The sequence below is a fragment of the Schistocerca piceifrons genome, chromosome 7, assembly GCF_021461385.2.
Source record: "Schistocerca piceifrons isolate TAMUIC-IGC-003096 chromosome 7, iqSchPice1.1, whole genome shotgun sequence".
Lineage (NCBI taxonomy): Eukaryota > Metazoa > Arthropoda > Insecta > Orthoptera > Acrididae > Schistocerca > Schistocerca piceifrons.
In genome coordinates, this window is record NC_060144.1 from 334458077 (window position 1) to 334482427 (window position 24351).

At 46.2% G+C, this 24351-nt stretch overlaps 1 protein-coding gene across 1 annotated transcript in view; it reads right to left on the reverse strand.

Moving 5' to 3' along the window:
• The window catches only part of LOC124805681 (lipase 3-like), a 164031-nt gene that overhangs the window by 37300 nt on the left and 102380 nt on the right, over window positions 1–24351 (reverse strand). Inside the window, exon 7 of the mRNA XM_047266249.1 lies at window positions 9072–9156. Coding sequence (XP_047122205.1) covers window positions 9072–9156 — 85 coding nt within the window. The remainder of the gene's footprint in view (window positions 1–9071; window positions 9157–24351) is intronic.

The window sequence follows — 24351 nt, forward strand, 5'->3', positions numbered from 1 at the left end:
TCTTATTTCGTATATTTCAACATGTAATACGCTTATCTGTGTTTTAAAATCCTTTGGACTGATACTGCTCATCCTCCAAGCTTCTCTCCTCTCCCCTTCTAACGTGTCTGGCCTATATTTGTAGATCAGACTGTGCTGTTAACTTTGGTAATCCTGCTCTGGTCGATGGTATAAAAAGCGTTTTCAGTCAACACACCTGGATTGACACCAGCCCTCTTCGGCATTTCAGTTCCGCTTTTATTTCCATCAACAAATATAAAACTTCATCATAGACATCCATTTCTAGTACATTTAGTTCACAAAATGTAATCTTTGAGCATCTAATTCCATTTAAATTATGTAGACTTCTATTCTCATTACGTATTCTATGCAGACCCTACCTCAGTAAATCAGGGATTGCAAGAAACGTGAATGTGAGCGAAACTGTATCCATAACGTGTTTACTTTGAGTGCTTATGCATAAATATATTTTCTTATGTTATAGTAACACCAATACTCCTTCCGGCACAAATTATGCGTTGGTGTTTGGGAAGTAGATAGTTTAAAACAAAATTATCCCTCACAGCACGTCTCATTGTCTTTGAATTGATTCCATGAAATCTATATTTCTTAAACACAGTTTTGGCGCCTCTCTTTGTGTCTATCTGTTCACTTCCACGCAAATAATTTGTTAATTCATTCCCCCCGTAGTAATACGGGTTCGTATTAACAAAACGTAAATAAACCACACACACTAAAGTTGTAAGATAAAGATTAATCCAAAGACACAAATTCCTACCAAAGATATAGATTTCAGCCAAAGTTAAGTTTATAACTGTATCACGTGAAAAGAGCCTTTACACTCACAAAAATACCGCTGATGCAACCCTATATCCAGCAAAAAATACATATTTGTAAAATCTAACTTTCAAACCTAATTCCATGACATCACCATGCAGACTTAAAAATTTTTATATTTTAAAGGCATTTCCCATTCTGTTATAAAGCTAAAATTTATACACAGCGTAGATTAATCTCCATGGATTAAGAACAAATATATTCATGACTTGGATTTTCAGCTCCTTGTGTTCACCGTGTTTGCAGTTAAAATTGTTGGATGTAGGGCGCGCCTGTTATGGAAAACACCGTTTCTTCAAGTTCCCAAACATGTTTCAGCATCTCTGTGCCATCATCAGTGGGTTTCTGTTTTATTTAATCTGTACTGTAAAATTTTTTACTAAATGATTACAAAATTACGGTAATATTTAGTTCAAACAACAATTTGTTTCTTTTAGTTAATACCTGTACACTCGGTTTTCATGGTTTTTCAGGATCACTTGTGTATTATTTATACAGGTAGCTTGTCATCTGCAATTAAACGATGTTGATGAGCAATGTTGTTGGGAGTTAACCTATCATTTTATGTTTTAAACGTAATTTAGTTTGTCGTTATGTTTCGCGCCTGTACTTACGTTTTCGCGTGGCAAGCCCTTATATTTCATCTCAGATAATGTTGTAATCATTTAGTAAAATGTTTACATTATAGATTAAATAAAACAGAAACCCACTGATGATGGCACAAAGGTGTTGACACATGTTTGGGGACTTGAGAAAACGGTGTTTTGCGAAATTGGCGGACCCTTTATCCAACACAACATACATTTTTGTAAAATCTAATTTTCAAACCTAATTCCATGACATCACCATTCGACGTCTCACGTCTCTATGGCGTAATGAATTGAAATAAAACGTTTACCATGTATGAAGCTTTGTCGTTGCAATCGAATTAAAAAGAAATTTCTCATGTTGTAGACTTTATGAAGGGTGTCAATTGCGTAGTTATTGTACACGGGAGAGTGATAAACTGTGGTGTGGATCGTATAATTCACTAGTAAAAGAGACAAGTTGGACTTGACCAATTTCCTCCTGCACGAGTTGTTGCAGTTTAGTCCGATCGATGTACCCTAATAGACAACTCAAACGGTGGCACATTAAGCTGCTACTGCTCGCACAACTTTATTATTGGACTTCCCTGAAACACAGGGACTGTCTCACCGCATGGTGTGGTATCTCGCACAATTTGTATGCAACTGTTAGATAGACAATCAATAAAGTGTAGACAGCAGCAGAGGTGTATGTCGTGATGACTATTATGTGACACAACCCCTAATTTCTTCAACACGGCACCCGCAGTTAATGTTACTGCTCAGCAGTTTATGTACAGTATGAAATGAAGGTATCGGCGTATTTAGAGTTACAGCAAGTTATAACAGGAAGACCTAAACATCGCTCACCGATTATGTCTTGGTCTGTCCCGACTAGCCAACTGGTGCCTACAAGGCAGTACGAGGAGCGATCTGTATCCATTGGACTTGCGATCAGCATGTCAGCATCCCCGCCAACCGTTATTGGCAGTAGACGAATCCTGGTGATAGCGCTGCTTCTTTATTCAAGCTGCTCCCCATGTGGTCTAACAAGGTCTGAGTCGACCTCGTTCCAGACCTCCCCACATAAGACAAATCCGAGGAGCTACCAGACTGAAACCCTCGCACTTCCGCACACAAAGCAGCGAAGCTAGCCATTCGGCTGTAAAGACGGTCTACATTCAGACACAGTAAACATTAGTACCATAAAGCTCAACAATTTACACACAAAACAGCTGTTTTTACCGATATCTCTTGAATTCAGAATGAGATTTTCACTCTGCAGCGGAGTTTGCGCTGATATGCAACTTCCTGCAGATTAAAACTGTGTGCCGGACCGAGACTCGAACTCGGGACCTTTGCCTTTCGCGGGCAAGTGCTCTACCAGCTGAGCTACACAAGCACGACTCACGCCCCGTCCTCACAGCTTTACTTCTGCCAGTACCTCGTCTCCTACCTTCCAAACTTTGCAGAAGCTTTCCTGCGAACCTTGCAGAACTAGCTCTCCTGAAAGAAAGGATATTGCGGAGATATGGCTTAGCCACAGCCTGGGGGATGTTTCCAGAATGAGATTTTCACTCTTCAGCGGAGTGTGCCCCAGGCTGTGGCTAAGCCATGTCTCCACAATATCCTTTCTTTCAGGAATGCTAGTTCTGCAAGGTTCGCAGGAGAGCTTCTGTAAAGTTTGGAAGGTAGGAGACGAGGAATTGGCAGAAGTAAAGTTGTGAGGAGGGGACGTGAGTCGTGCTTGGGTAGCTCAGTACACGTCTGCTTTCCGCAGCGCTGTGGCGAGGACGTCTAGTTTACGTCCCGTCCGCGCGGTCGCGAGTGCCCGTAGTTGTTTACTACTTCGTCGCCGCTAGTTTAGAGTCCATCACTACCGACGCAACATGGCACATTCATACAGACAAACCACCATCAAGATCAGTTTTCAAACCGATCATGCACGACCGCGAGCTTTTGAAGTGGAACGTTTTCTACGTGACGACGTTAAAATTGACCCGCGAGACATAATTGGTATCCATCTCTCTATCACGAGCAGTGTTGTCTACGTCAAGCTAGTAAGTGGCGAGGTGTGCAACAGAATCGTGAGCGCACATGCGAACGATCTTAAATTCAAACATTCTGATGGCCATATTGGGGCGGTCTCTATCGATCACGAGGGGCTTGGCCTCCGTACGATACGCGTCTTCGAACTCCCTTTCGAAGTACCACCGGAGTCACCGCGGCTTTCCAGCCCTACGGCAGAATGATCAGCCATATGGCCGAAAAATGGACCACCTTTACAACGTACCCCGTTCTTAACGGGGTACGACAGATTAAAATTGAACTGACCAAACATGTTCCGTCATATCTTGTCATCGGCGGATGTAGGGCGATCATTATGTATGACGGTCAGCCACGCACTTGTTCTGGTTGTGGCCAAGAAGGGCACGTCCGGTCGGATTGTCCTCGACGACGGCTTACTCAAATCCCGACAGGTGAATCTATGACTCCTTCTACGGTGACGACCCTTCCTCTCAATTACGTCGAAGTTACACGGGCAGCAACTCTTTCCGATGCTGACGACAGTAGTCCGATAGCCGCCCCCGATGGAGAGACCAAAATGGCTTCTGCAGTACAGGATCCGGCCTCTACAACGGCGCCCCCACCTGAAGATAATCACCGATCGACCTTGCAAGAAGGCGTGGATGCCAGAATGGACATTGACCAACGGGTTGTGCCGACAGCGGCTTTTCTTCCAGATACCGGAGCAGCTGACGAAATCCACCCACATTCAGATACTGAAACACACGTCCGTAAACAGCGTTCCCCGCGAAAACACAAGAGACGGCGGCGTGCTCCATCGGACGAGTGTTTGCAGCGATCGTCTGACATGGACTATGGAAATTCCGACGACGGTACCGGCGGTACAGAGGCCGCTGTAACTTCAAACTCAACAGATCGCCGTGGTGACGGCTTCAGCCCCTCAGACCCCACAGCACAGCAGGATCACAAGCAGACATCCGCTGCCGATTCCCAGCCAGCAGAGCCGATGGAGTCAGCGCCGAGTGCCGCAGCAGCCACTAACAGCCACCAACAGCCGATGGTGTTTCATGGCGACTGGGCGGACGACTGTGAGGAACACTCCTTGCCCATCGTGTCGGACGACACGGGGGGAAATCTACCCCACCAGTGTTGATCCTTTCCCGCCGTCAGTTACAGTGACGAGACAGCCTTACCAGGGTATTGATGGCCAACACGGATGCTGTGGATAGACCTCAAACTTATCGCGTTGCAACTATAAACATTAACACTATACGGACGCGCGCTAAGCTATCCTTGCTTCAGGATATGTTGAACTCTGCTTCCATCGACATAGCCCTTCTCCAGGAAGTGTACGTCGACGACTTCCCAGGCATGTATGGTTACGATGCTTGCGTCTCTCCAGCTTCCCCAACAGGCAGCGGTGTCGCTGTACTTCTTCGGGAAGGGATAGTGGCGGACGATATCCTGTTTCTGCCTGGGGCAAGAGGAATGGCACTCACAGTACTGGGGGTCCGCCTTATCAATATCTACGCACCTTCCGGGACGGACAAACGTCGCGAACGTTCACGATTCTTTGCGGAAGACGTCGCCCCGCTCTTCCAAGGCCGCCACGACCATCTGGTGTTTGGAGGTGACTACAATTGCGTACTGGCGCCCAGAGATCAACTCCCACGACATAATCCGTGCCCGGAACTCGGGACGCTAATTCGAGACCTGCAGATGGTGGACACTTGGGAACATCTTCACGGCCACCGACCGGGATTCACGCACTTCACAAGTCACTCTTCCAGTCGTATCGATCGGATTTATGTCTCACGCTCTCTCGCCGCTGGAACACAGGATGCGGAACTGTGGCCTGCAGCATTCTCGGACCACTCAGCTTACGTTTGTGCCGTCACCCTGCGGCGGCAACAAGTGTGGAGAAGCCGCAGCCCGTGGAAATTAAACATCGCTCACCTGTCGTACCCGGATTGCCGCCAAGCCGTTGAGGATACGTGGCATTCGTGTGAAAATCGCCTCCGTGCCTATCCCACAACGATCCGCTGGTGGTTGGACTGCGCCAAACCGGCACTGAGACGAACGTTGATAACCTACGGTCGTGACCACGCTACCTGGCGAAGACATACACTCGACTTTTACTTCCGGGTCCTGCGCGACTGCGATGCTATGGCGCCGTCTCCGGAACGACAAACGGCGGTCCACCGTGCTAAGGCTCAGATCCTCGCTCATATGCGACGCCACCTAGAGGGGGTAGTCATCCGCTCGAGGACGCAGGATCGGATACCGAGCGAACGCCCGTCAATGTTCCACGTCCTTCGTGAACGTAAACGACGCCAACGAGCGCTGATACGCTTCATCGACACGGAGGACGGTCATCGCCTCACCACGCAACAAGACATAAACACAGCGTTCTACAATCATTATTCCCAACTCTATTCCGCTCAGACCCCTGATCCGACAGCACTGGAGGACGTCTCTCAGACGATTTACGGCACCGTCACCCCGGCAATGGAAGCAGCCTTGATGGAAGAAATTACAGAAGAAGAAGTGATCGACGCCTTTCGAAAAGGTGCTGTCAACAAGTCTCCGGGTCCTGATGGCCTCCCCTTGGAATTTTACCGGACTTTTCAACATTTATTAGCCTCCCGATGGACGGACATCTGTCGCGAACTCCTATCCCCGGACGTGCCGCTCCCTGCGGCCCTTGTGGAAGGGATGATTATTCCTATTCACAAACCGTCCGGTGGCTCACGACTGCAGGACTACCGCCCGTTGACGCTATTGAACTGCGACTTTAAGATCTTTTCTCGACCGTTGGCGGCGCGGATACGCCAGACCCTACGAAATGTTATCTCACCCGATCAAACGTCATTAGGAGGCGACAATAATATTCAAACAGAACTCAGTGAATATCGTGACTTGATCTCACTGGCGAGGGCATGTCGTCTGAAGGGTGCACTGGCGGCAATCGATTTTAGTCAAGCTTTCGACCGAGTGGACCACAACTATTTGGAAGCGGTCCTCCAACATATGCGGTACCCACAGCCATTCGTCACTGTCGTCATGCGACTACTCCGTGGCGCGACGTCCAAGGTGATCGTCAACGGCCGACCTTCGCAGCCCCTCACCATTTCTCGATCGATACGCCAAGGGTGCCCTCTGTCCACTTTACTTTACGCTGTGGCCATGGAACCTCTCCTCTGCGGCCTGCGCCAACGACTAACGGGTATGACGTTACGAGGCCACACTTTCCGGTGTAAAGCGTACGCTGACGACCTGGTGATTGTCATCCGCCACGGTGACGACACCGCTAGCGCACTAAATTGGATAACGAAATATGGCATGGCCGCTGGTAGTCGTATCAACGTCGCAAAATCGGTGGCGATGAACATCGGGGTCGGATTGTCTGAGAACAGTGTCACCCCCTTACAGCTCAGAGATAGTTTGAAATGTCTCGGCATTGACTTTACAGACGATATACGACGGACCGCTGCTCACAACTTTCGACGGCTTTTACGGAATGTTCGGACTGGAATTGCCAACAACCGCCTGCGAGCCCTGGACATCGTCCAACGGACCCAGTATGTTAACTCACATTTAGCGTCACGCATTCCGCACATCGCCCAGATATTACCTATACCGGTGATGTTAGCACGCCGTATACATGCGGCTTTTGGGTCCTTCGTGAGTTCAGGAATGCTTTTCAAGATCAAATATGAGACTCTCACCCTTCCCCCCCATCGGGGAGGGCTTGGCCTTTATCACGTTTATGACAGAGCGGTCGCCCTATTTGTGAGCACATTAGTCAAACTACGGCACCGCCGTCCGGACAGTCTGACCAGTTTGTTAATAGAAGAACTAGCACCGCCCTCCCTGTTGCCGCCTGTGCCAATACACCACGTCCCCTCCTCGCTCTTCTACATCGGTGTCTTTTACCTCGAACTCAGTTACGTTCGACTTGCCTTACCAGCGACTCAACTGGCGACGGCAAAGACGGTTTATAGGGTCCTGCAACGTGGACGACCCGATAACGTCGTGGAGAGTAAGCACCCGAACGTCAACTGGCGAATAGTGTGGAGGACAATTCACCACGTAACACTGGACACTGACGTCACGGCGATGTGGTATATCACTGTCAACGGTAAGCAGGTGACCAGATCAAGGCTACATGCGATCCACATGGTGGACTCACCCACGTGCACGAACTGTGGCGTTCAAGACGACGATGAACACCGTCTTAGCTGTGGCGAGTCTACGGCAGTGTGGCACTTAGTGAGGCAAATGTCAGCATACTTCCTTCGGGTAACGCCGAATCATATCGACCCCAAGACTATCTTATTCCCGGATGAAACGTATTACCCACGCCCTAAAACTAATGCAATGACGTGGCTTCGTGGACATGCAGTGCATTATTTGTTTCAAGACGGCACTAAGGACACTTTAGACTTTTGGAACTATTTGCAGGAACGACATTGCAAGATCCTCCGTAACCCTAAGTATCGACAATATTTTTCCAATTTTTTGTGGAGTGCGTTCCACGACCCTCCACGTAGCTGGAACATCACGGGTAAGAGAAGCTAAAATTACAATACGATGATAGAACACTACACGGTACGACTTGGGATCTACTTTCATCATTATGAGAAGTCATACCTGGATGATACAGCAGATGGAGAGTTTCGTTGTGAACCCTCACACTCTGTAGCAGTATTTGCCCCATTTCCTCTTTTTGTCCCCGGTGCGAAAAGGTCTTCGCAGTTTTAGTTTCCCCATCCGGTGCAAGATGTAGCACTGGTTAATGGTGGTATGGATTCCACCCTTCAGTTTTGTTTCATGGTTTCCTTCGCCCCGCACTTTGCTCTCTTTCTTTATGCCTTTTTCTACAACTATTAGCATGGTTTTAGTTATGTGCGTCCCCAACTCGACGCAAAGAGTGCACTTACTAGTTTTCAGTTCCTTACTGTTAAAAAAAAATTTTAAAAAAATGAAAAAAAAAATTCAAAATAAATAAATGAATAAATAAAATTTAAAAAAATCACAATAATACACCAACTGCATCCTTTGTACCACTTCACATCCCCAGGATGGGAGGGGGGGGACATCGTGGACAGGCCTCGGGTCGCGACCCCTGCCCGCCTTGCCTCCTCCAGCCCACTACCTGATTAAAAAAAATAAAAATAATAAAAAAAAACAATATAAAAAAAAAGTTGGTAGCGCACCTGCCCGCGAAAGGCAAAGGTCCCGAGTTCGAGTCTCGGCCAGGCACTCAGTTTTTATCTGCCAGGAAGTTTCATCTCTTGAATTACTTGTCACCAGACGGTGGCCCACTCGCATATTATGCAACAGGTAACGTAATGATATTAATCCTTACTAAATTCAGGATTAGTACTTTCTTCCACCAGCCCCATCAACTGTTAGCTCATCGAATTTTTCTTGTAGGATTTTATGTGAAACACCAAGTGTTTTACTCTACAAAATTATACAAAGTCGATCATAGAAAATTCATGCAGTCTTCAAGAAAGATAATATTTTGAAGGAACTGATCCATATCTGAAAGGAAATTCTATTGTAATACTATGAAAATGAAGAAAAATTAAATTAGAATTTAGACTTACAATCGGTTATTCCCGTAAGACCTACCAGAGTTGATTTCCTGGCCGTAATGCATCAGCTGCTTCATGGCAGCTCCTGCTGGTGTGTGGCCCATAATGAGCGGCAGTAGCGTCTGGAACACGAAAGAGCACAAAGCACTTTTGTTTTATGTTTCGGGACGCTATGGGCGTAGTGCGGTGCTTCTCCAGACATATTTAAATGAAAACTTGTCATTAAAGTCACAGTACTCATTCACTAAACAACCGTCTAAAATTTAGTTATACTTTTCCGCTTTCGGTATCTTGACTGGTTTGATGCTGTCTTCCATCTTTTCCTACTTTGTGTCGTACACACCTTTCGTTCCCGACATACTCCACGACCTGTTCTGTATACGTACTTCAGTTGTTGTCTGTTCCTGTTATTAACTCCCTATATTTATCCTTCGAGTGTGAAATTAACTGTTCCTAGTTGACAGATATGAAAAATACCGAACTATCAGTTTAATAAGTCACAGCTGCAAAATACTAACACGAATTCTTCACAGACGAATGAAAAAACTGGTAGAAGCCGACCTCGGGGAAGATCAGTTTGGATTCCGTAGAAATATTGGAACACGTGAGGCAATACTGACCTTACGACTTGTCTTAGAAGAAAGATTAAGGAAAGGCAAACCTACGTTTGTAGCATTTGTAGACTTAGAGAAAGCTTTTGACAATGTTGACTGGAATACTCTATTTCAAATTCTAAAGGTGGCGGGGGTAAAATACAGGGAGCGAAAAGCTATTTACAATTTTTACAGAAACCAGATGGCAGTTATAAGAGTCGAGGGGCATGAAAGGGAAGCAGTGGTTGGGAAGGGAGTGAGACAGGGTTGTAACCTCTCCCCGATGTTATTCAATTTGTATATTGAGCGAGCAGTAAAGGAAACAAAAGAAAAATTCGGAGTAGGTATTAAAATCCATGAAGAAGAAATAAAAACTTTGAGGTTCGTCGATGACGTTGTAAATCTATTAGAGACAGCAAAGGACTTGGAAGAGCTGTTGAACGGAATGGACAGTGTCTTGAAAGGAGGATATAAGATGAACATCAACAAAAGCAGAACGAGGATAATGGAATGTAGTCGAATTAAGTCGGGTGATGCTGAGGCAATTAGATTAGGAAATGAGACACTTAAAGTAGTAAAGGAGTTTTGCTATTTGGGGAGCAAAATAACTGATGATGGTCGAAGTAGAGAGGATATAAAATGTAGACTGGCAATGGCAAGGAAAGCGTTTCTGAAGAAGAGAAGTTTGTTAACATCGAGTATAGATTTAAGTGTCAGGAAGTCGTTTCTGAAAGTATTTATATGGAGTGTAGCCATGTATGGAAGTAAAACACGGACGATAAATAGTTTAGACAAGAAGAGAATAGAAGCTTTCGTAATGTGGTGCTACAGTAGAATGCTGTAGATTAGGTGGGTAGATCACATAACTAATGATGAAGTATTGAATAGAATTGGGGAGAAGAGGAGTTTGTGGCACAACTTGACAAAAAGAAGGGACCGGTTAGTAGGACATGTTCTGAGGCATCAAGGGATCACCAATTTAGTATTGGAGGGCAGCGCGGAGGGTAAAAATCGTAGAGGAAGACCAAGAAATGAATACACTACGGAGATTAAGAAGGATGAAGGTTGCAGTAAGTACTGGGAGATGAAGAAGCTTGCACAGGATAGGGTAGCATGGAGAGCTGCATCAAACCAGTCTCTGGACTGAAGACCACAACAACAACAGATGATGTAACAAATTTACTACTTATTCACTCTGCTTCTACAACTACATCTATACTCTGCAAACCTCTGTGATGTGTATGACAGAGGATATGTTCCAATGTACTAGTTATTAATGTTTTTCCCGTTCCATTCACGTACGGAGCGTTAGAAGAATGATTGTTTAATTGCCTTGCGTGCTGTAATTAACCTAATCTCTTCCTCCGGTCCGTATGAGAGCGCTACGTAGGGAGTCGAAGCATATTCCTAGAGCCGTAATTTAAAGCCGGTTCTTGAAACTTCTTAGGTAGACTTTCTTGGCGTAGTTTACGTCTATCTTTCAAAGTCTGTCAGTTCAGTGTCTGCAGCATCTCTGTGACACTCTCCCATGGATCAAACAAGCCTGTGACATTTCGTACTGTCCTCAGTACTTCCCCTGTTACTCCTGTTTGGTACGGTTCCCACACACGTGAGCAATACTCTAGGATGGGTCGCACGAATGATTTGCAACCTATCTCCTTTGTAGACTGGTTCTATTTCCCCAGTATTCTATCAATTAATCAAAGCCTACCACCTGAGTGGTGGGCACCAAAAGTAGACCATCATGCTGTTAAGCAGGTGGTCAAAATGTTTGAATCTAAAAAGTATTAGCGCCAAGTATTTTCTTGTGGTTTTTCTGTTTTTCCCGTCCTCTGGGAACCCTAATTTCATTCTTTTCCCTTTTTTGTTCATTTATTGTAACAGCGAGTTCTGCCAACGGCCTTGTCGCAGTGAGTGGTAACACCGGTTCCCGTCAGATCACTGACATTAAGCGCTGTCGGGCTTGGCTAGCACTTCAATGGGCTACTGTCTGGGTATGACGAGTACTGGTGGCAAGCCGGGTGCACCAGCTCTTGTGAGGCCAATTGATGACCTTCTTGATTGACAAGTAGTGGCAATGTTCACAAAAACTAACAACGGCTGGGGGAGCGGTGTGCTGACCACATGCTCCTCTGTATCCGCATCTGGTGACGCCTAAAGCCGTCGGCACACGGACCGTGCTGTCGAACGTTAACGTTGAGCGTGCCAAGTTCAACGTGCTGCAGAACGGTCAAAAACGATGCGACTCGCGCATACGGTACGTGGGCCCCAACGTGGTATACGCGATCGCAACGCACTCCAGCGGCAGTTGAGGGATGCTTGTAGTTTGTAAATCACACTGTTTACTCAACGAGAGCGCGTAAAATTCCCACGTTAGCTCTATTAAAACGCACATTTCCTCCATCGCCCACGAAAAGGAACGTACCATGTCCAATCAATAAGGACACAGGTTTATAAAAGTTCCGTTACAAACAGTGCCGTACAAATTTGGAATACTTCTCCACATAAGAGAAACATTATTTCATCATTCCCACATTTTAGTAAAACCCCAAGGCCAGTCTTACTTGTTCAGTGTTCCTAGCCAGTAGCAGAATCTTTGCAACAAGAAAAAGCAGCAAAATATCTTTATACAAGTAGCGCAAGCTGTCCTGCAGATTAAGCCAATCGAACAAAGTCACCCCTCAAAAAAACGGTGAACTTATATTTACATAACATCAAATATTATAGTATATACTTATATTAAAATAATAATAAAGTATCAGAACCCAATAAAAACGTAAATGTTAGGAAAAAATTTGGAAGTGGCAAGACACGAACCACCGCCCCATCAAAATGATCTACAGGGGGCAGAGACGTTAGTCACTACGCTACACCAATAAGATACACCAGATGTCTAATCGTAGTATCTTACCTTTTAGAAAACCTTAATCGCAGATATGTTACTAATTGAAGTTTAATTATAACAAATTGTGCCAAGAACAATGCATTTTGGGTAGATCTTCAGTGTGTCGCTGGCTTCAAATAGCCTACTCTCATAATACGCAAGTTACAATGACTTTTTTGCCACGAATATGATGTTTCTCATTATTTTATTGGAACGAATCACACAGTTAACAACGGGATTTTTTTAGTGATTCTCAATTTTCTGGTGCTCAGAAATCGCATATATACATATAGGCTTGAAATGAATGCCAATATGGCGCCTCACAACTCTGTACTGAAGGGAGACGGCGTGCGTGTGACGTAGGTGGCGTTTTGCCATCTCATTGTCAACGTTCAGACGCACGCTCAGAATATCTGACATGCCACATATTGCTCTGCACGTTCGGAAAGACTCCCGAACGTGCTATTCCATGCTATGACGTCAGAAACTCGGCACGCTCAACGCTCAACGTTCGGATGCACGGCCCGTGTGCCGACGGCTTAAGGTCTGAGGATGACACAGCGACCGGTCGGTACCGTTGATCCTTCACGGCCTGTTCGAGTAGTTTTTTCTTTCCCAACTGCTTTACCCACTAATGAGCCTCCGTAATCCTTCCTTTTCATATCCCTACAAAGTATTCCACTCAGGTGTCTGTATGTATTGTCCAATTCCAGCTGTGACTCAATAATATTATAGTCATAAGAGACTATGTTTTTTTCGTTTTCTGAAGGGCATGTTTTAGATTTCTTAAGATTTAAAGCAAGATGATTGCCATCAAAGATAGCTTGCCGCGTTCTCCCTATCATCGTACTTTTGACAATAAGCGTGGATGTGGTACTGAGTCAAACGATTTCCGGAAATCATGCATATGCCTGACTGCTAATGAGCTCTTTCCTAATCTTTCCTTTTTAGTACTTCTTCAAATCGACCGCTAAATAGTTAAGAATCATCTATAGCATTACATTTTCTTACTGTCTCCTTGCTCTGGTATTCCCATGGTTTCCCTTCGACTGTCAGAAACCTGTTGTGCCTCTTTAACGGTCGTTACTTATTCAGTGTCACGTCGATATAATACATACAGATCTTTCTTTCTTTTAATAAAAATATATTTAAGTGAGCAACCTATTTGTAATTTCGTCCTTGCTATGATTAGCTTTTTTTCCAAATGAGAGGGTCTTTCACTTGCAAGAGTAGCGTAACCGATAATTTTACTGTCGATCGATGCAGCATGTCAGTTCCGACTCTTGGAATACTGCTACTTTCCTAGAACTCTGTGGACGGTTGCTGTACGTAGTTACTGAATGGTGACATCGATCGCCTGTTTGCGACTCCGTGGAAATTTCAGCCAGTTTGGACCTTACTGAAGACATATACATTTTCCCGACGTATTGTAGTAGTTATTTGGGACAGAAATTACTTCGGAAAATTATTTGTAAGTATTGCGGACTGCGAAATTACTAGTAGTACGTCGGCGACAACCGTTATTTGAACTACGTGAGTGTTATTACGGCTATTTACTTACTTCATAAATTACAAATAAAAGTAAGATTGCACAGAATATCTCGGCATTTTATGAGCAAATATCGGCCATAGACTTACATTCTGACAACCTCCCACCTCGAGATTGAGTGTGAGCTAGTGGTCTTGCAGCCAAGTGATGCGGTAAGGAAAGTAGTCTCATAAATGGAAATTGTCGGGTTAATTCTGTTTGTTATAGGCATTTATTTTACTTTTGTTTATTTTGAGTCTTCAGTCTTCTGAGTGGTTTGATGCGACCCGCCACCAATCCCTCTCCTACGCCAACCTCTTTGTCTCATAGAAACACTTGCAACCTATGTCCCCAATTACTTGCTGGATCTATTCAGATCTCTTTCTTCTCCTACAGGTTTTACTCTCCACAGTTCTCTCTGCCGCCAGGAAGTCTGTTCTCTGATACCTTAACACATGACCAATCATCCTGTCTCTTTTTCTTGTCAGTGTTTTCCGTGTGTTCCTTCTTTCACCGATTTTGAGAAGAACCTCCTCATTTATTAACCTATCAGTCCAACTAACACTCAGTATTCCTCTGTAGCACCACATCTCAAACCCTTCGATTCTCTTCTGTTCCGGTTTTCTCTATCCCATGTCACACTACCATACAATTTTGAGCTTCAGGCGTACATTCTCAGAAATTTCGTCCTCAAATTAAGGCCTGTGTCCGATGCTAGTAGACTTCTATTGGCCAGGAATGCCCATTTTGCCACCGCTAGTCTGTTTTTGATGTCCTCCTTGTTCCATCTGTCATTGGTTATTTTGCTGCCTAGGTAGCATAGTACCTTAATTTCATCTACGTACTTCGAGAGCATCAATCCAGGTGTTAAGTTTCTAATTTGGAATGAGATTTTCACTCTGCAGTGGAGTGTGCGCTGATATGAAACTTCCTGGAAGATTAAAACTGTGTGCTGGACCGAGACTCGAACTCGGGACCTTTGCCTTTTGCGGGCAAGTGCTCTGCCAACTGAGCTACCCAAGCACGACTCACGCCCCGTCCTCACAGCTTTACTTCTGCCAGTATCTCGTCTCCTACCTTCCAAACTGTACAGAAGCTCTCCTGCGAACCTTGCAGAAGTAGCACTCCTGTAAGAAAGGCTATTGCGGAGACATGGCTTAGCCATAGCCTGGGGGATGTTTCCAGAATGAGATTTTCACTCTGCAGCGGAGTTTGGAAGGTAGGAGACGAGATACTGGCAGAAATAAAGCTGTGAGGAAGGGACGTGATTCGTGCTTGGGTAGCTCAGTTGGCAGAGCACTTGCCCGCGAAAGGCCAGGAAGTTTCAAGTTTCTAATTGTTCTCATTTCTGCTACTGAAAAAATGGGAAAGAGCGTTTGGCGTCATTGGCCGGGAGGCCCCTTACGGGGCAGGTCCGGCCGCCTTGGTGCAGGTCTTATTACATTCGACGCCACATTGGGCGACCTGCGCGCCGGATGTGAATGAAATTATGATGAAGACAACACAACACCCAGTGCGTGAGCGGAGAAAAATCCACGACCCAGCCGGGAATCGAACCCGGCCCTCTTAGGACAGCAGTCCGTCACGCTGACCATTCAGCTACTTGCCATAACTCTCAATCCATATTTCGTATTCACTAGACTGTTCATTTCATCCAACAGAGCCTGTAATTCTTCTTCACATTCACCGAGGATAGCAATATCACCAGCGAATCTAATCATTGATATCCTTCACCCTGAATTTTAATGACACTCTTAAAGCTTCCTTTTATTTCCATCATTGCTTCTTCCAAATATACATTGAACTCTAGAGGCGTAATTGATATAGTAGTGTTAGCAAACGCACTCGCGTCAGTCTTCTGCTGCCATAACCCATTAACGCCATATTTCGCCGCATTGTCCTAACGGATACGTTCGTCGTTATGTCCCACGTTGATTTATGCGGTTATTTCACGCAGTGTTGCTCGTCTATTAGCCCTGACAATTCTACGCCAACGCCGCTGCTCTCGGTCGTTAATTGAAGGCTGTCGGCCACTTCGTCGTCCAAAGCGAGAAGTAATGTCCGAAATTTGATATTCTCGGCACAGTCTTGACACTGTGGATCTCGGAATACTGAATTCCCTAACGATTTCCGAAACTGAATGTCTCATGCGTCTAGCTCCAACTAAAATTCCACGCTGAAAGTCTGTTAATCCCCGTCGTGCGGCCGTTATCGTGTCGACAACCTTTTCACATGAATCACACCTGAGTACGAATGACAGCTGCAACAATGCACTGCTCTTTTATATCTTGCGTGCGCGAAACTACCGCCATCCGTATATGTGCAACTTGCTATCACCACGACTTTCGTCGGTGTATATCACACTCACCAGGATTTCCTGAAGCTCACTCCTATTTTTCTCAGAATTTCGAACATATTGCTACTTTTTAGATTTTTGATCGCTTTTTCCAGGTCGACGAATCCTATGAATGTGTCTCGATTTTTCTTCAGTCTTGCTTCCATTATCCATAGCAAAGTTAGAACTGCGTTTCTGGTCCTTTATGTTTCTTCAAGCCAACCCGATCGTCATCTAATGATCCTCAATTTTCTTTTCCCTTCTTCTGTAAATTACTCTTGTCCAGAGCTAGGATGCATGAGCAGTGCTTGGGTGCATGAGCTGTGAAGCTGATTGCGTGATGATTTCCCACTTATTTGCGCTTTTTATCTTCGGAACAGTGTAGATGATATTTTTACGAAAGCCTGATAGTATATAGCCAGTGTCATCAATTCCACACACCGACTTGAACAGTCATTTGGTTGTCATTTACCTCAATGAGTGTGGAAATTCCGATGGAACGTTATCTATCCCTTCTGCCTTAGTTGATCTCAAGTCCTCCAGGGCTCTTTCACATTCTGGCTCTAATACTGTATCCCCTTTTCAATTCCTATCAGTTCCAATTTCTTCTTGTAACACATGATCAGATAAGTTGTCTCGCTCACAGAGACCCGCGACATACTCTTTTCACCTATCTACTCTGTCTTCTGCGTATCCCGTTGCACTCTCAGTGTTACCACCGTTACTTTTAATTGCACCAAAGGTTGTTTTCGCTTTTCAGTTTGCTGAGTCAATCCTCCAGACTAGTATTTTTGTTTCGATTTCTTCACATCTTTCCTGCAGCCATTCGCCATGGCTACCCTGCATTTGTTATTTATTTCAGTCTTAAGAGAGTTATATTCCTGTATTCCCATCTTTCCATAAACATTTTTGCACTTTCTCCTCTCGTCGATCAATTTAACTATTTCGTCTCTTACCCAAGGTTTCTTCGCAGTTACCTCCTCTCTATCTATGTATGTCTGTCCAATGTCTGTCATTGCCCTTTTTAGATGTGTTCATTCTTTCGGTCGATTCTCTTAAACTTCAGTCTACTCTTCATCATTACCAAATTGTGATCTGAATCTATATCTGCATCTGCGTACGTCTTATAATCCAACATCTTATTTCGGAATCTCTGTCTCATCATGATGTAATCTACCTGGAACCTTCCCGTGTCTCTTGGTCTTTTCCAAGAATACTTCCTCCTCTCTACCCTTATTTCTAATGCGAAGCCCATAGTGTCTCGTAACCTTTCTCCTACTTCTTCCCCTACAACCGTATTCCATTCCCCACGATTATTAGATTTACATCTGCCTTTACATGTCGAATTACCCATTCATTATCCTCACAGATCTTTTCCGTCTATTCATCTTCAGCTTACGACGTCGGCATGTACACTCCTGGAAATTGAAATAAGAACACCGTGAATTCATTGTCCCAGGAAGGGGAAACTTTATTGACACATTCCTGGGGTCAGATACATCACATGATCACACTGACAGAACCACAGGCACATAGACACAGGCAATAGAGCATGCACAATGTCGGCACTAGTACAGTGAATATCCACCTTTCACAGCAATGCAGGCTGCTATTCTCCCATGGAGACGATCGTAGAGATGCTGGATGTAGTCCTGTGGAACGGCTTGCCATGCCATTTCCACCTGGCGCCTCAGTTGGACCAGCGTTCGTGCTGGACGTGCAGACCGCGTGAGACGACGCTTCATCCAGTCCCAAACATGCTCAATGGGGGACAGATCCGGAGATCTTGCGGGCCAGGGTAGTTGACTTACACCTTCTAGAGCACTTTGGGTGGCACGGGATACATGCGGACGTGCATTGTCCTGTTGGAACAGCAAGTTCCCTTGCCGGTCTAGGAATGGTAGAACGATGGGTTCGATGACGGTTTGGATGTACCGTGCACTATTCAGTGTCCCCTCGACGATCACCAGTGGTATACGGCCAGTGTAGGAGATCGCTCCCCACACCATGATGCCGGGTGTTGGCCCTGTGTGCCTCGGTCGTATGCAGTCCTGATTGTGGCGCTCACCTGCACGGCGCCAAACACGCATACGACCATCATTGGCACCAAGGCAGAAGCGACTCTCATCGCTGAAGACGACACGTCTCCATTCGTCCCTCCATTCACGCCTGTCGCGACACCACTGGAGGCGGGCTGCACGATGTTGGGGCGTGAGCGGAAGACGGCCTAACGGTGTGCGGGACCGTAGCCCAGCTTCATGGAGACGGTTGCGAATGGTCCTCGCCGATACCCCAGGAGCAACAGTGTCCCTAATTTGCTGGGAAGTGGCGGTGCGGTCCCCTACGGCACTGCGTAGGATCCTACGGTCTTGGCGTGCATCCGTGCGTCGCTGCGGTCCGGTCCCAGGTCGACGGGCACGTGCACCTTCCGCCGACCACCGGCGACAACGTCGATGTACTGTGGAGACCTCACGCCCCACGTGTTGAGCAATTCGGCGGTACGTCCACCCGGCCTCCCGCATGCCCACTATACGCCCTCGCTCAAAGTCCGTCAACTGCACATACGGTTCACGTCCACGCTGTCGCGGCATGCTACCAGTGTTAAAGACTGCGATGGAGCTCCGTATGCCACGGCAAACTGGCTGACACTGACGGCGGCGGTGCACAAATGCTGCGCAGCTAGCGTCATTCGACGGCCAACACCGCGGTTCCTGGTGTGTCCGCTGTGCCGTGCGTGTGATCATTGCTTGTACAGCCCTCTCGCAGTGTCCGGAGCAAGTATGGTGGGTCTGACACACCGGTGTCAATGTGTTCTTTTTTCCATTTCCAGGAGTGTATATTTGACCTATTGTTGTCGGTGTTGGTTCGATGTCAGTTCTGACAATCCTAGAACAATCCTATCTCTGGACTGTTCACAGGAAGTCACTCTCTATTGTACCTTCCTATTCATAGAGAATCCTACCCCGTTATACCATTTTCTGCTTCTCTTGGTGTTACCCTACATTCATCTGACCAGAAATCCTTATTCCATTTTCCATTTCACTTCATTGATCCCCCACACCACTATATACAGAACGAGCCTTTGTATTTCACTTTTCAGATTTTCTCTTTCCTATTGCTTCCGTACTAGGTTCAAACTTCTGACATTCCGTACTCCGACTCGTAGAATGTTATCCCGTCGTTGGTTATTTCGTTTTTTCATGGCAATGTTACATTTACTCATATTTAAATAAGGATACCATTCATTGCACCATCTGGAAATTTTGTCAAAAACTATATGCAGTTCCTTACGATCTTTCAATGATAATACTTTCTTATACACAACAGCATCGTCGAAGAACAATCACATACTAATGCTGATTATAGTGGATAAATCGTTTATATACAGAGTGTTACAAAAAGGTACGGCCAAACTTTCAGGAAACATTCCTTACACACAAATAAAGGAAAGATGTTAGGTAGACATGTGTCCGGAAACGCTTAATTTCCATGTTACAGCTCATTTTAGTTTCTTCCACCTACGCTCAATGGAGCACGTTATCATGATTTCATACGGGATACTCTACCTGTGCTGCTAGAACATGCGCCTTTGCAAGTACGACACAACATGTGGTTCATGCACGATGGAGCTCCTGGACATTTCAGATGGAGTATTCGTACGCTTTTCAACAACAGATTCGGTGACCAATGGATTGGTAGAGGCGGACCAATTCCATGGCCTCCACGCTCTCCTGACCTCAACCCTCTTGACTTTCATTTATGGGGGCATTTGAAAGCTCTTGTCTACGCAACCCTGGTACCAAATGTAGAGACTCTTCGTGCTCGTACTGTGGACGGCTGTGATACAATACGCCATTCTCCAGGGCTGCATCAACGCATCAGGGATTCCATGCGACGGAGGGTGGATGCATGTATCCTCGCTAACGAACGACATTTTGAACATTCCCTGTAACAAAGTGTTTGAAGTCACGCTGGTACATTCTGTTGCTGTGTGTTTCCATTCCATGATTAATGTGATTTGAAGAGAAGTAATAAAATGAGCTCTAACATGGAAAGTAAGGGTTTCCGGACACATGTCCACATAACATATTTTCTTTCTTTGTGTGTGAGGAATGTTTCCTGAAAGTTTGGCCGTACCTATTTGTAACACCCTGTATATTGATAACATCAGGAGGCCTAGTACGCTTCCTTGTGGCACACCCGATGTAATTTTTGTTTCCATAGAACATTCGTCACCCATTATAACGTACTGGCTTCTACTAGTCCAATATTCCTCGAGCCAATCATTGTTTGCGACGATACCCCATGTGATCGTATCTTGGTTGCTAGTTGACGATATGGTACACCGTCGATCGCCTTTCGGGGGCCAAGACCAAACTATTTACATGCATCCATCTTTTGCAAGATGTCGTGTTTGAATCAAGCAAGCTGCATTTCACGCATGTTGTACTTCCTGAATTAGCTCTGCTGCTTTGAGCTCAACTTGTAGCATTCCGGCTCTTCTCGATTACATGAGTGGCTGCATCAAGTGATTTTCTGTGATGAAGAGAATATTGAGATTGAGGTATACGGGCGAAAAACCAAAATCTATATGCAACCAATGTTGTCCTTCTCTTCCTTAACTCTAGATCTCTAAACCTTCCTAAAATTTGTGACTGCAGTTGGTACCAATTCGTAGTTCCCGATAGTCTGGTATTGTCAGTATAGTGTATGAAATAGGACATTTTGTACTTCATCGAATGGCGTGGCAGAGAGGCTTGTCCGCACTTTTAAACACAAGTTGACTAAGGCGGTCGACACATCTCCAACCACGGCGTCCCTCACCCTGTTTTTGAGCACCTATCGCACTACGCCAATTGACGGATGCAGTCCGGCGGAGCTCCTTCATGGACGACAGCCGCGGACCCTACTCCATTTGCTGATGCCATCCTCCTCCCGCCCCCACTCCCGGACCTCGCAGCGGTACGCCCCTGGCACGGCCGTGTGGGCCCGCGAGTATGGGTGCAAGGCAGTTTGGACACCCGCCACGGTCGTCGCGGCCCACGGGCGGCGTGTGACGTCGGTGCAGACGTCGAAAGGGTTGCAGCGCCGCCATCATAATCAGCTCCGCCCTCGTGCTGCCACGGGACTCGCGCCGCCGCCTATTTCCCTACCTCCTTCAGGTACAGACATGGTCCTCACGTCACCATCCCAGTCCCCGGTTGCCATCTCCCCGTGGGCCTGCCGCCTGCCCTCTCCGCCACCGAGTGGATCGGTGCCTCCCTCCCCCACCCTGGGCTCGGGATCGGCTGTCACGGATACCTCGGGCGTTCCTTCCTCCCCGCCAGTTGCGGTTGATACGCCCAGTTCCTCTTCCCACTGCTGCAAACCTCGGCACCGTCTGGGGCGTTTCCGCCCCTACGCGCGATTTTCGGAGGGGAGGGATCTGGTACTGCACGCCGCGCAATTTGAATCCGCGCCAGACGTCATGGACGTCGAAGACCCATAGACGTCTCTGCACCATCGCGCCATAAGCTGTGTCAGCACGCGTCTCCTGGCCTGCTTTTAGAGTGGGGACGCCACAGTGGAACACGTGGTTCCAGCGGCCAATAGCGGCGCCTCCGATAGCGTAGTTAAGCGCCTGCCTCTCGCTCAGCCAATCGCCTCGCCTATCGCATCCGTCTCCCCTCCCCCACGCGGATCCTGTACGACCTTATTCCATTCCCCCACCTCCTCCTTTTCCTCGAACGGATACGGATCCTCTACACCTCCCGTAAACTCAATCCCCCGTCCGCTGCCGCGCCTGTATTTCCACGTCCCACCTGCTCTCCATCTCTCCACTCTCCATACCCCCTCCCAAGGTGGCTTCCGCCAGCTCCCCCTCCCTGATGATACCCTCCTCCCCTCCATCTACCCCTCCTACCAACTTTGATACTCCCTCCCTCTTCCTGTGTTTGTTCCTATGGGCACTCTCTCTCCCTTCTCTCCCCATTCTCTCCCTCCTCCCTTTCTCCCACCTCCTCCCCCAGGCTACCCCTACCCCCATACCTTCATTCCTCCTACCATCTCCTCTGCCATTGGCATCTTTGCTCTCCCCTCTCCCTCCCTCACCCCCTTCTTCCACTCTTGGCAGGTCCCCGGACTCGCACACATTCAGTGGACATTCGCGCGCTGGAGATCATCGTCATCAGTTTCTCATGTGTGTGCCATTGTGTTGTGATTTAGTGTTTTTCGCCGCCACTCTCCTTTGTTCACTTGTACAATCTAAGTCATCAGTGTCTGTGCGCAGTGCCGACAGTTTTTGGTGTTTTTTCATTGGGTGTGAATGGCTTTGTGTTTTTTAATATTTGTATCTACTGTTCTTTTAACCACCAATCTGTTACTTTTTTATCTTCATTTTCTCTTTTACTGTAATACTTGTGGCTGAAGAGCGAAATAGATTTATCTGCTGCCAGCCCACCTTTGTATAAGGTGAAAAGTAACAATAAAGAAAAAAAAAAAAAAAACTCAGCCAGCCAGTCTAATCACGCGTACGTCGGTTGACACCTCGCCTCACGTTAGACAGTTTACTTCCTTGTTCTGTGTACGAGTGGACGTGTTTGTTTCCTTGTGACTCCGTTGTTCGATCTTGTTGTATTCGTTCTGTCCTTCTTTGGTCGTGTCCGTCCTCTCCCGTTGTGTTGTTGTTCGCGGGCCTCTCCGCGGGTCCGGGTCCCGCCACGCTTTCCGTCATTGCTACCCCGCGACCGTCCCGGTCGCAGTTACAACAATTTCCAACAGGTTTGGTCACGGAATGCCAACCTGCATGCGAGGCCGATGCGTGAGCCGTTTGCAGGCCAAGGCTCGGTCTGTTCCGGCTTTAATCAGTCCTTCTCGGATATACTCGGCACAGTGTGACATCTGACTCAGCGTTACCCTTCGCTGCTTGTTCGTGGTATAAAAGAAGTTCACCGGACAAGTAGCTGTTTGCATAAAAAGAGACAGTCTAGTGATCTGTCGACAAAAGCCTCCAATATGAATGGAAATGACAGGAGAGAAGGATAAGAATTATCAGTATCTGTTGCGCGATATGCAGTTGCATACTCGATGTGTGCTACATATTTGCTATGGAAGTACAATATGCAGAAAAAATTTAAAGATCTAGTTGACGATGAAAGAGTAGAAAATTACAACAACGGGATGCGTTGTTCTGTACATCAAGAAGCATTTTGTGCTACATTTGCAGGGATGGAGTCCATAATGTAACTGGTAGTACGAATACCAACTTTCTGAAGTCATACATATTATCCCCCTGTCAGTTGCAACAGTTTTCGATGGAAATGAACGATTCCCGTTTATTAGACAAATTCTTTTGCGTCAAACCCGTCCAGAAGATCTACACTGTTTTCCTCAAGACTGTTTCCACGTGTTTGATAATGAGGTTGTAAACGTCATAAAATATTTCGCTCAATCTAAATATGACAAAGGCTTTCCGTGAATATGATACTAAGTAAGTCAGAATTAAGTGGCAACCTAAGCACGACAATCCGTGAAACTGCCTGCATCTGTACCAGTGCCAAGAGTTTGCGCCAGATATAAATTATATTGTATCTTCAGTGCTCCAAAAAGTAATTAAATAACACTGAAAATTAGTTTTGTTTGTGATTTACGTTTATGAAAAATCTGAAATATACAACCAAGTCGCGTATATATAAATTAAATTAGATCTTCAGAGCGCCAGAAAGGTAGTTAAATAATACTGAAAATTTGTTTTGTTTGTGATCTATATTGTTGCAAAATGTGAAATATAAAACAAAGTCGTATATAGTGTAAATGTATTACCATTTTGATGCAGCACGTTTGCAGTCTCCCTCTCTTTCCCCTCCTGACGCACGGAAATCTTGACGTGTGGAAGGAGGGGTTGGGAGGGGGGGGGCAGTGCGCTGTCAGGATGCGCACAATGGCACTCGTGGCAAAGCACGGCTCACGAGCTGTGTTCTTGCCCTTCCCTGGTTTACA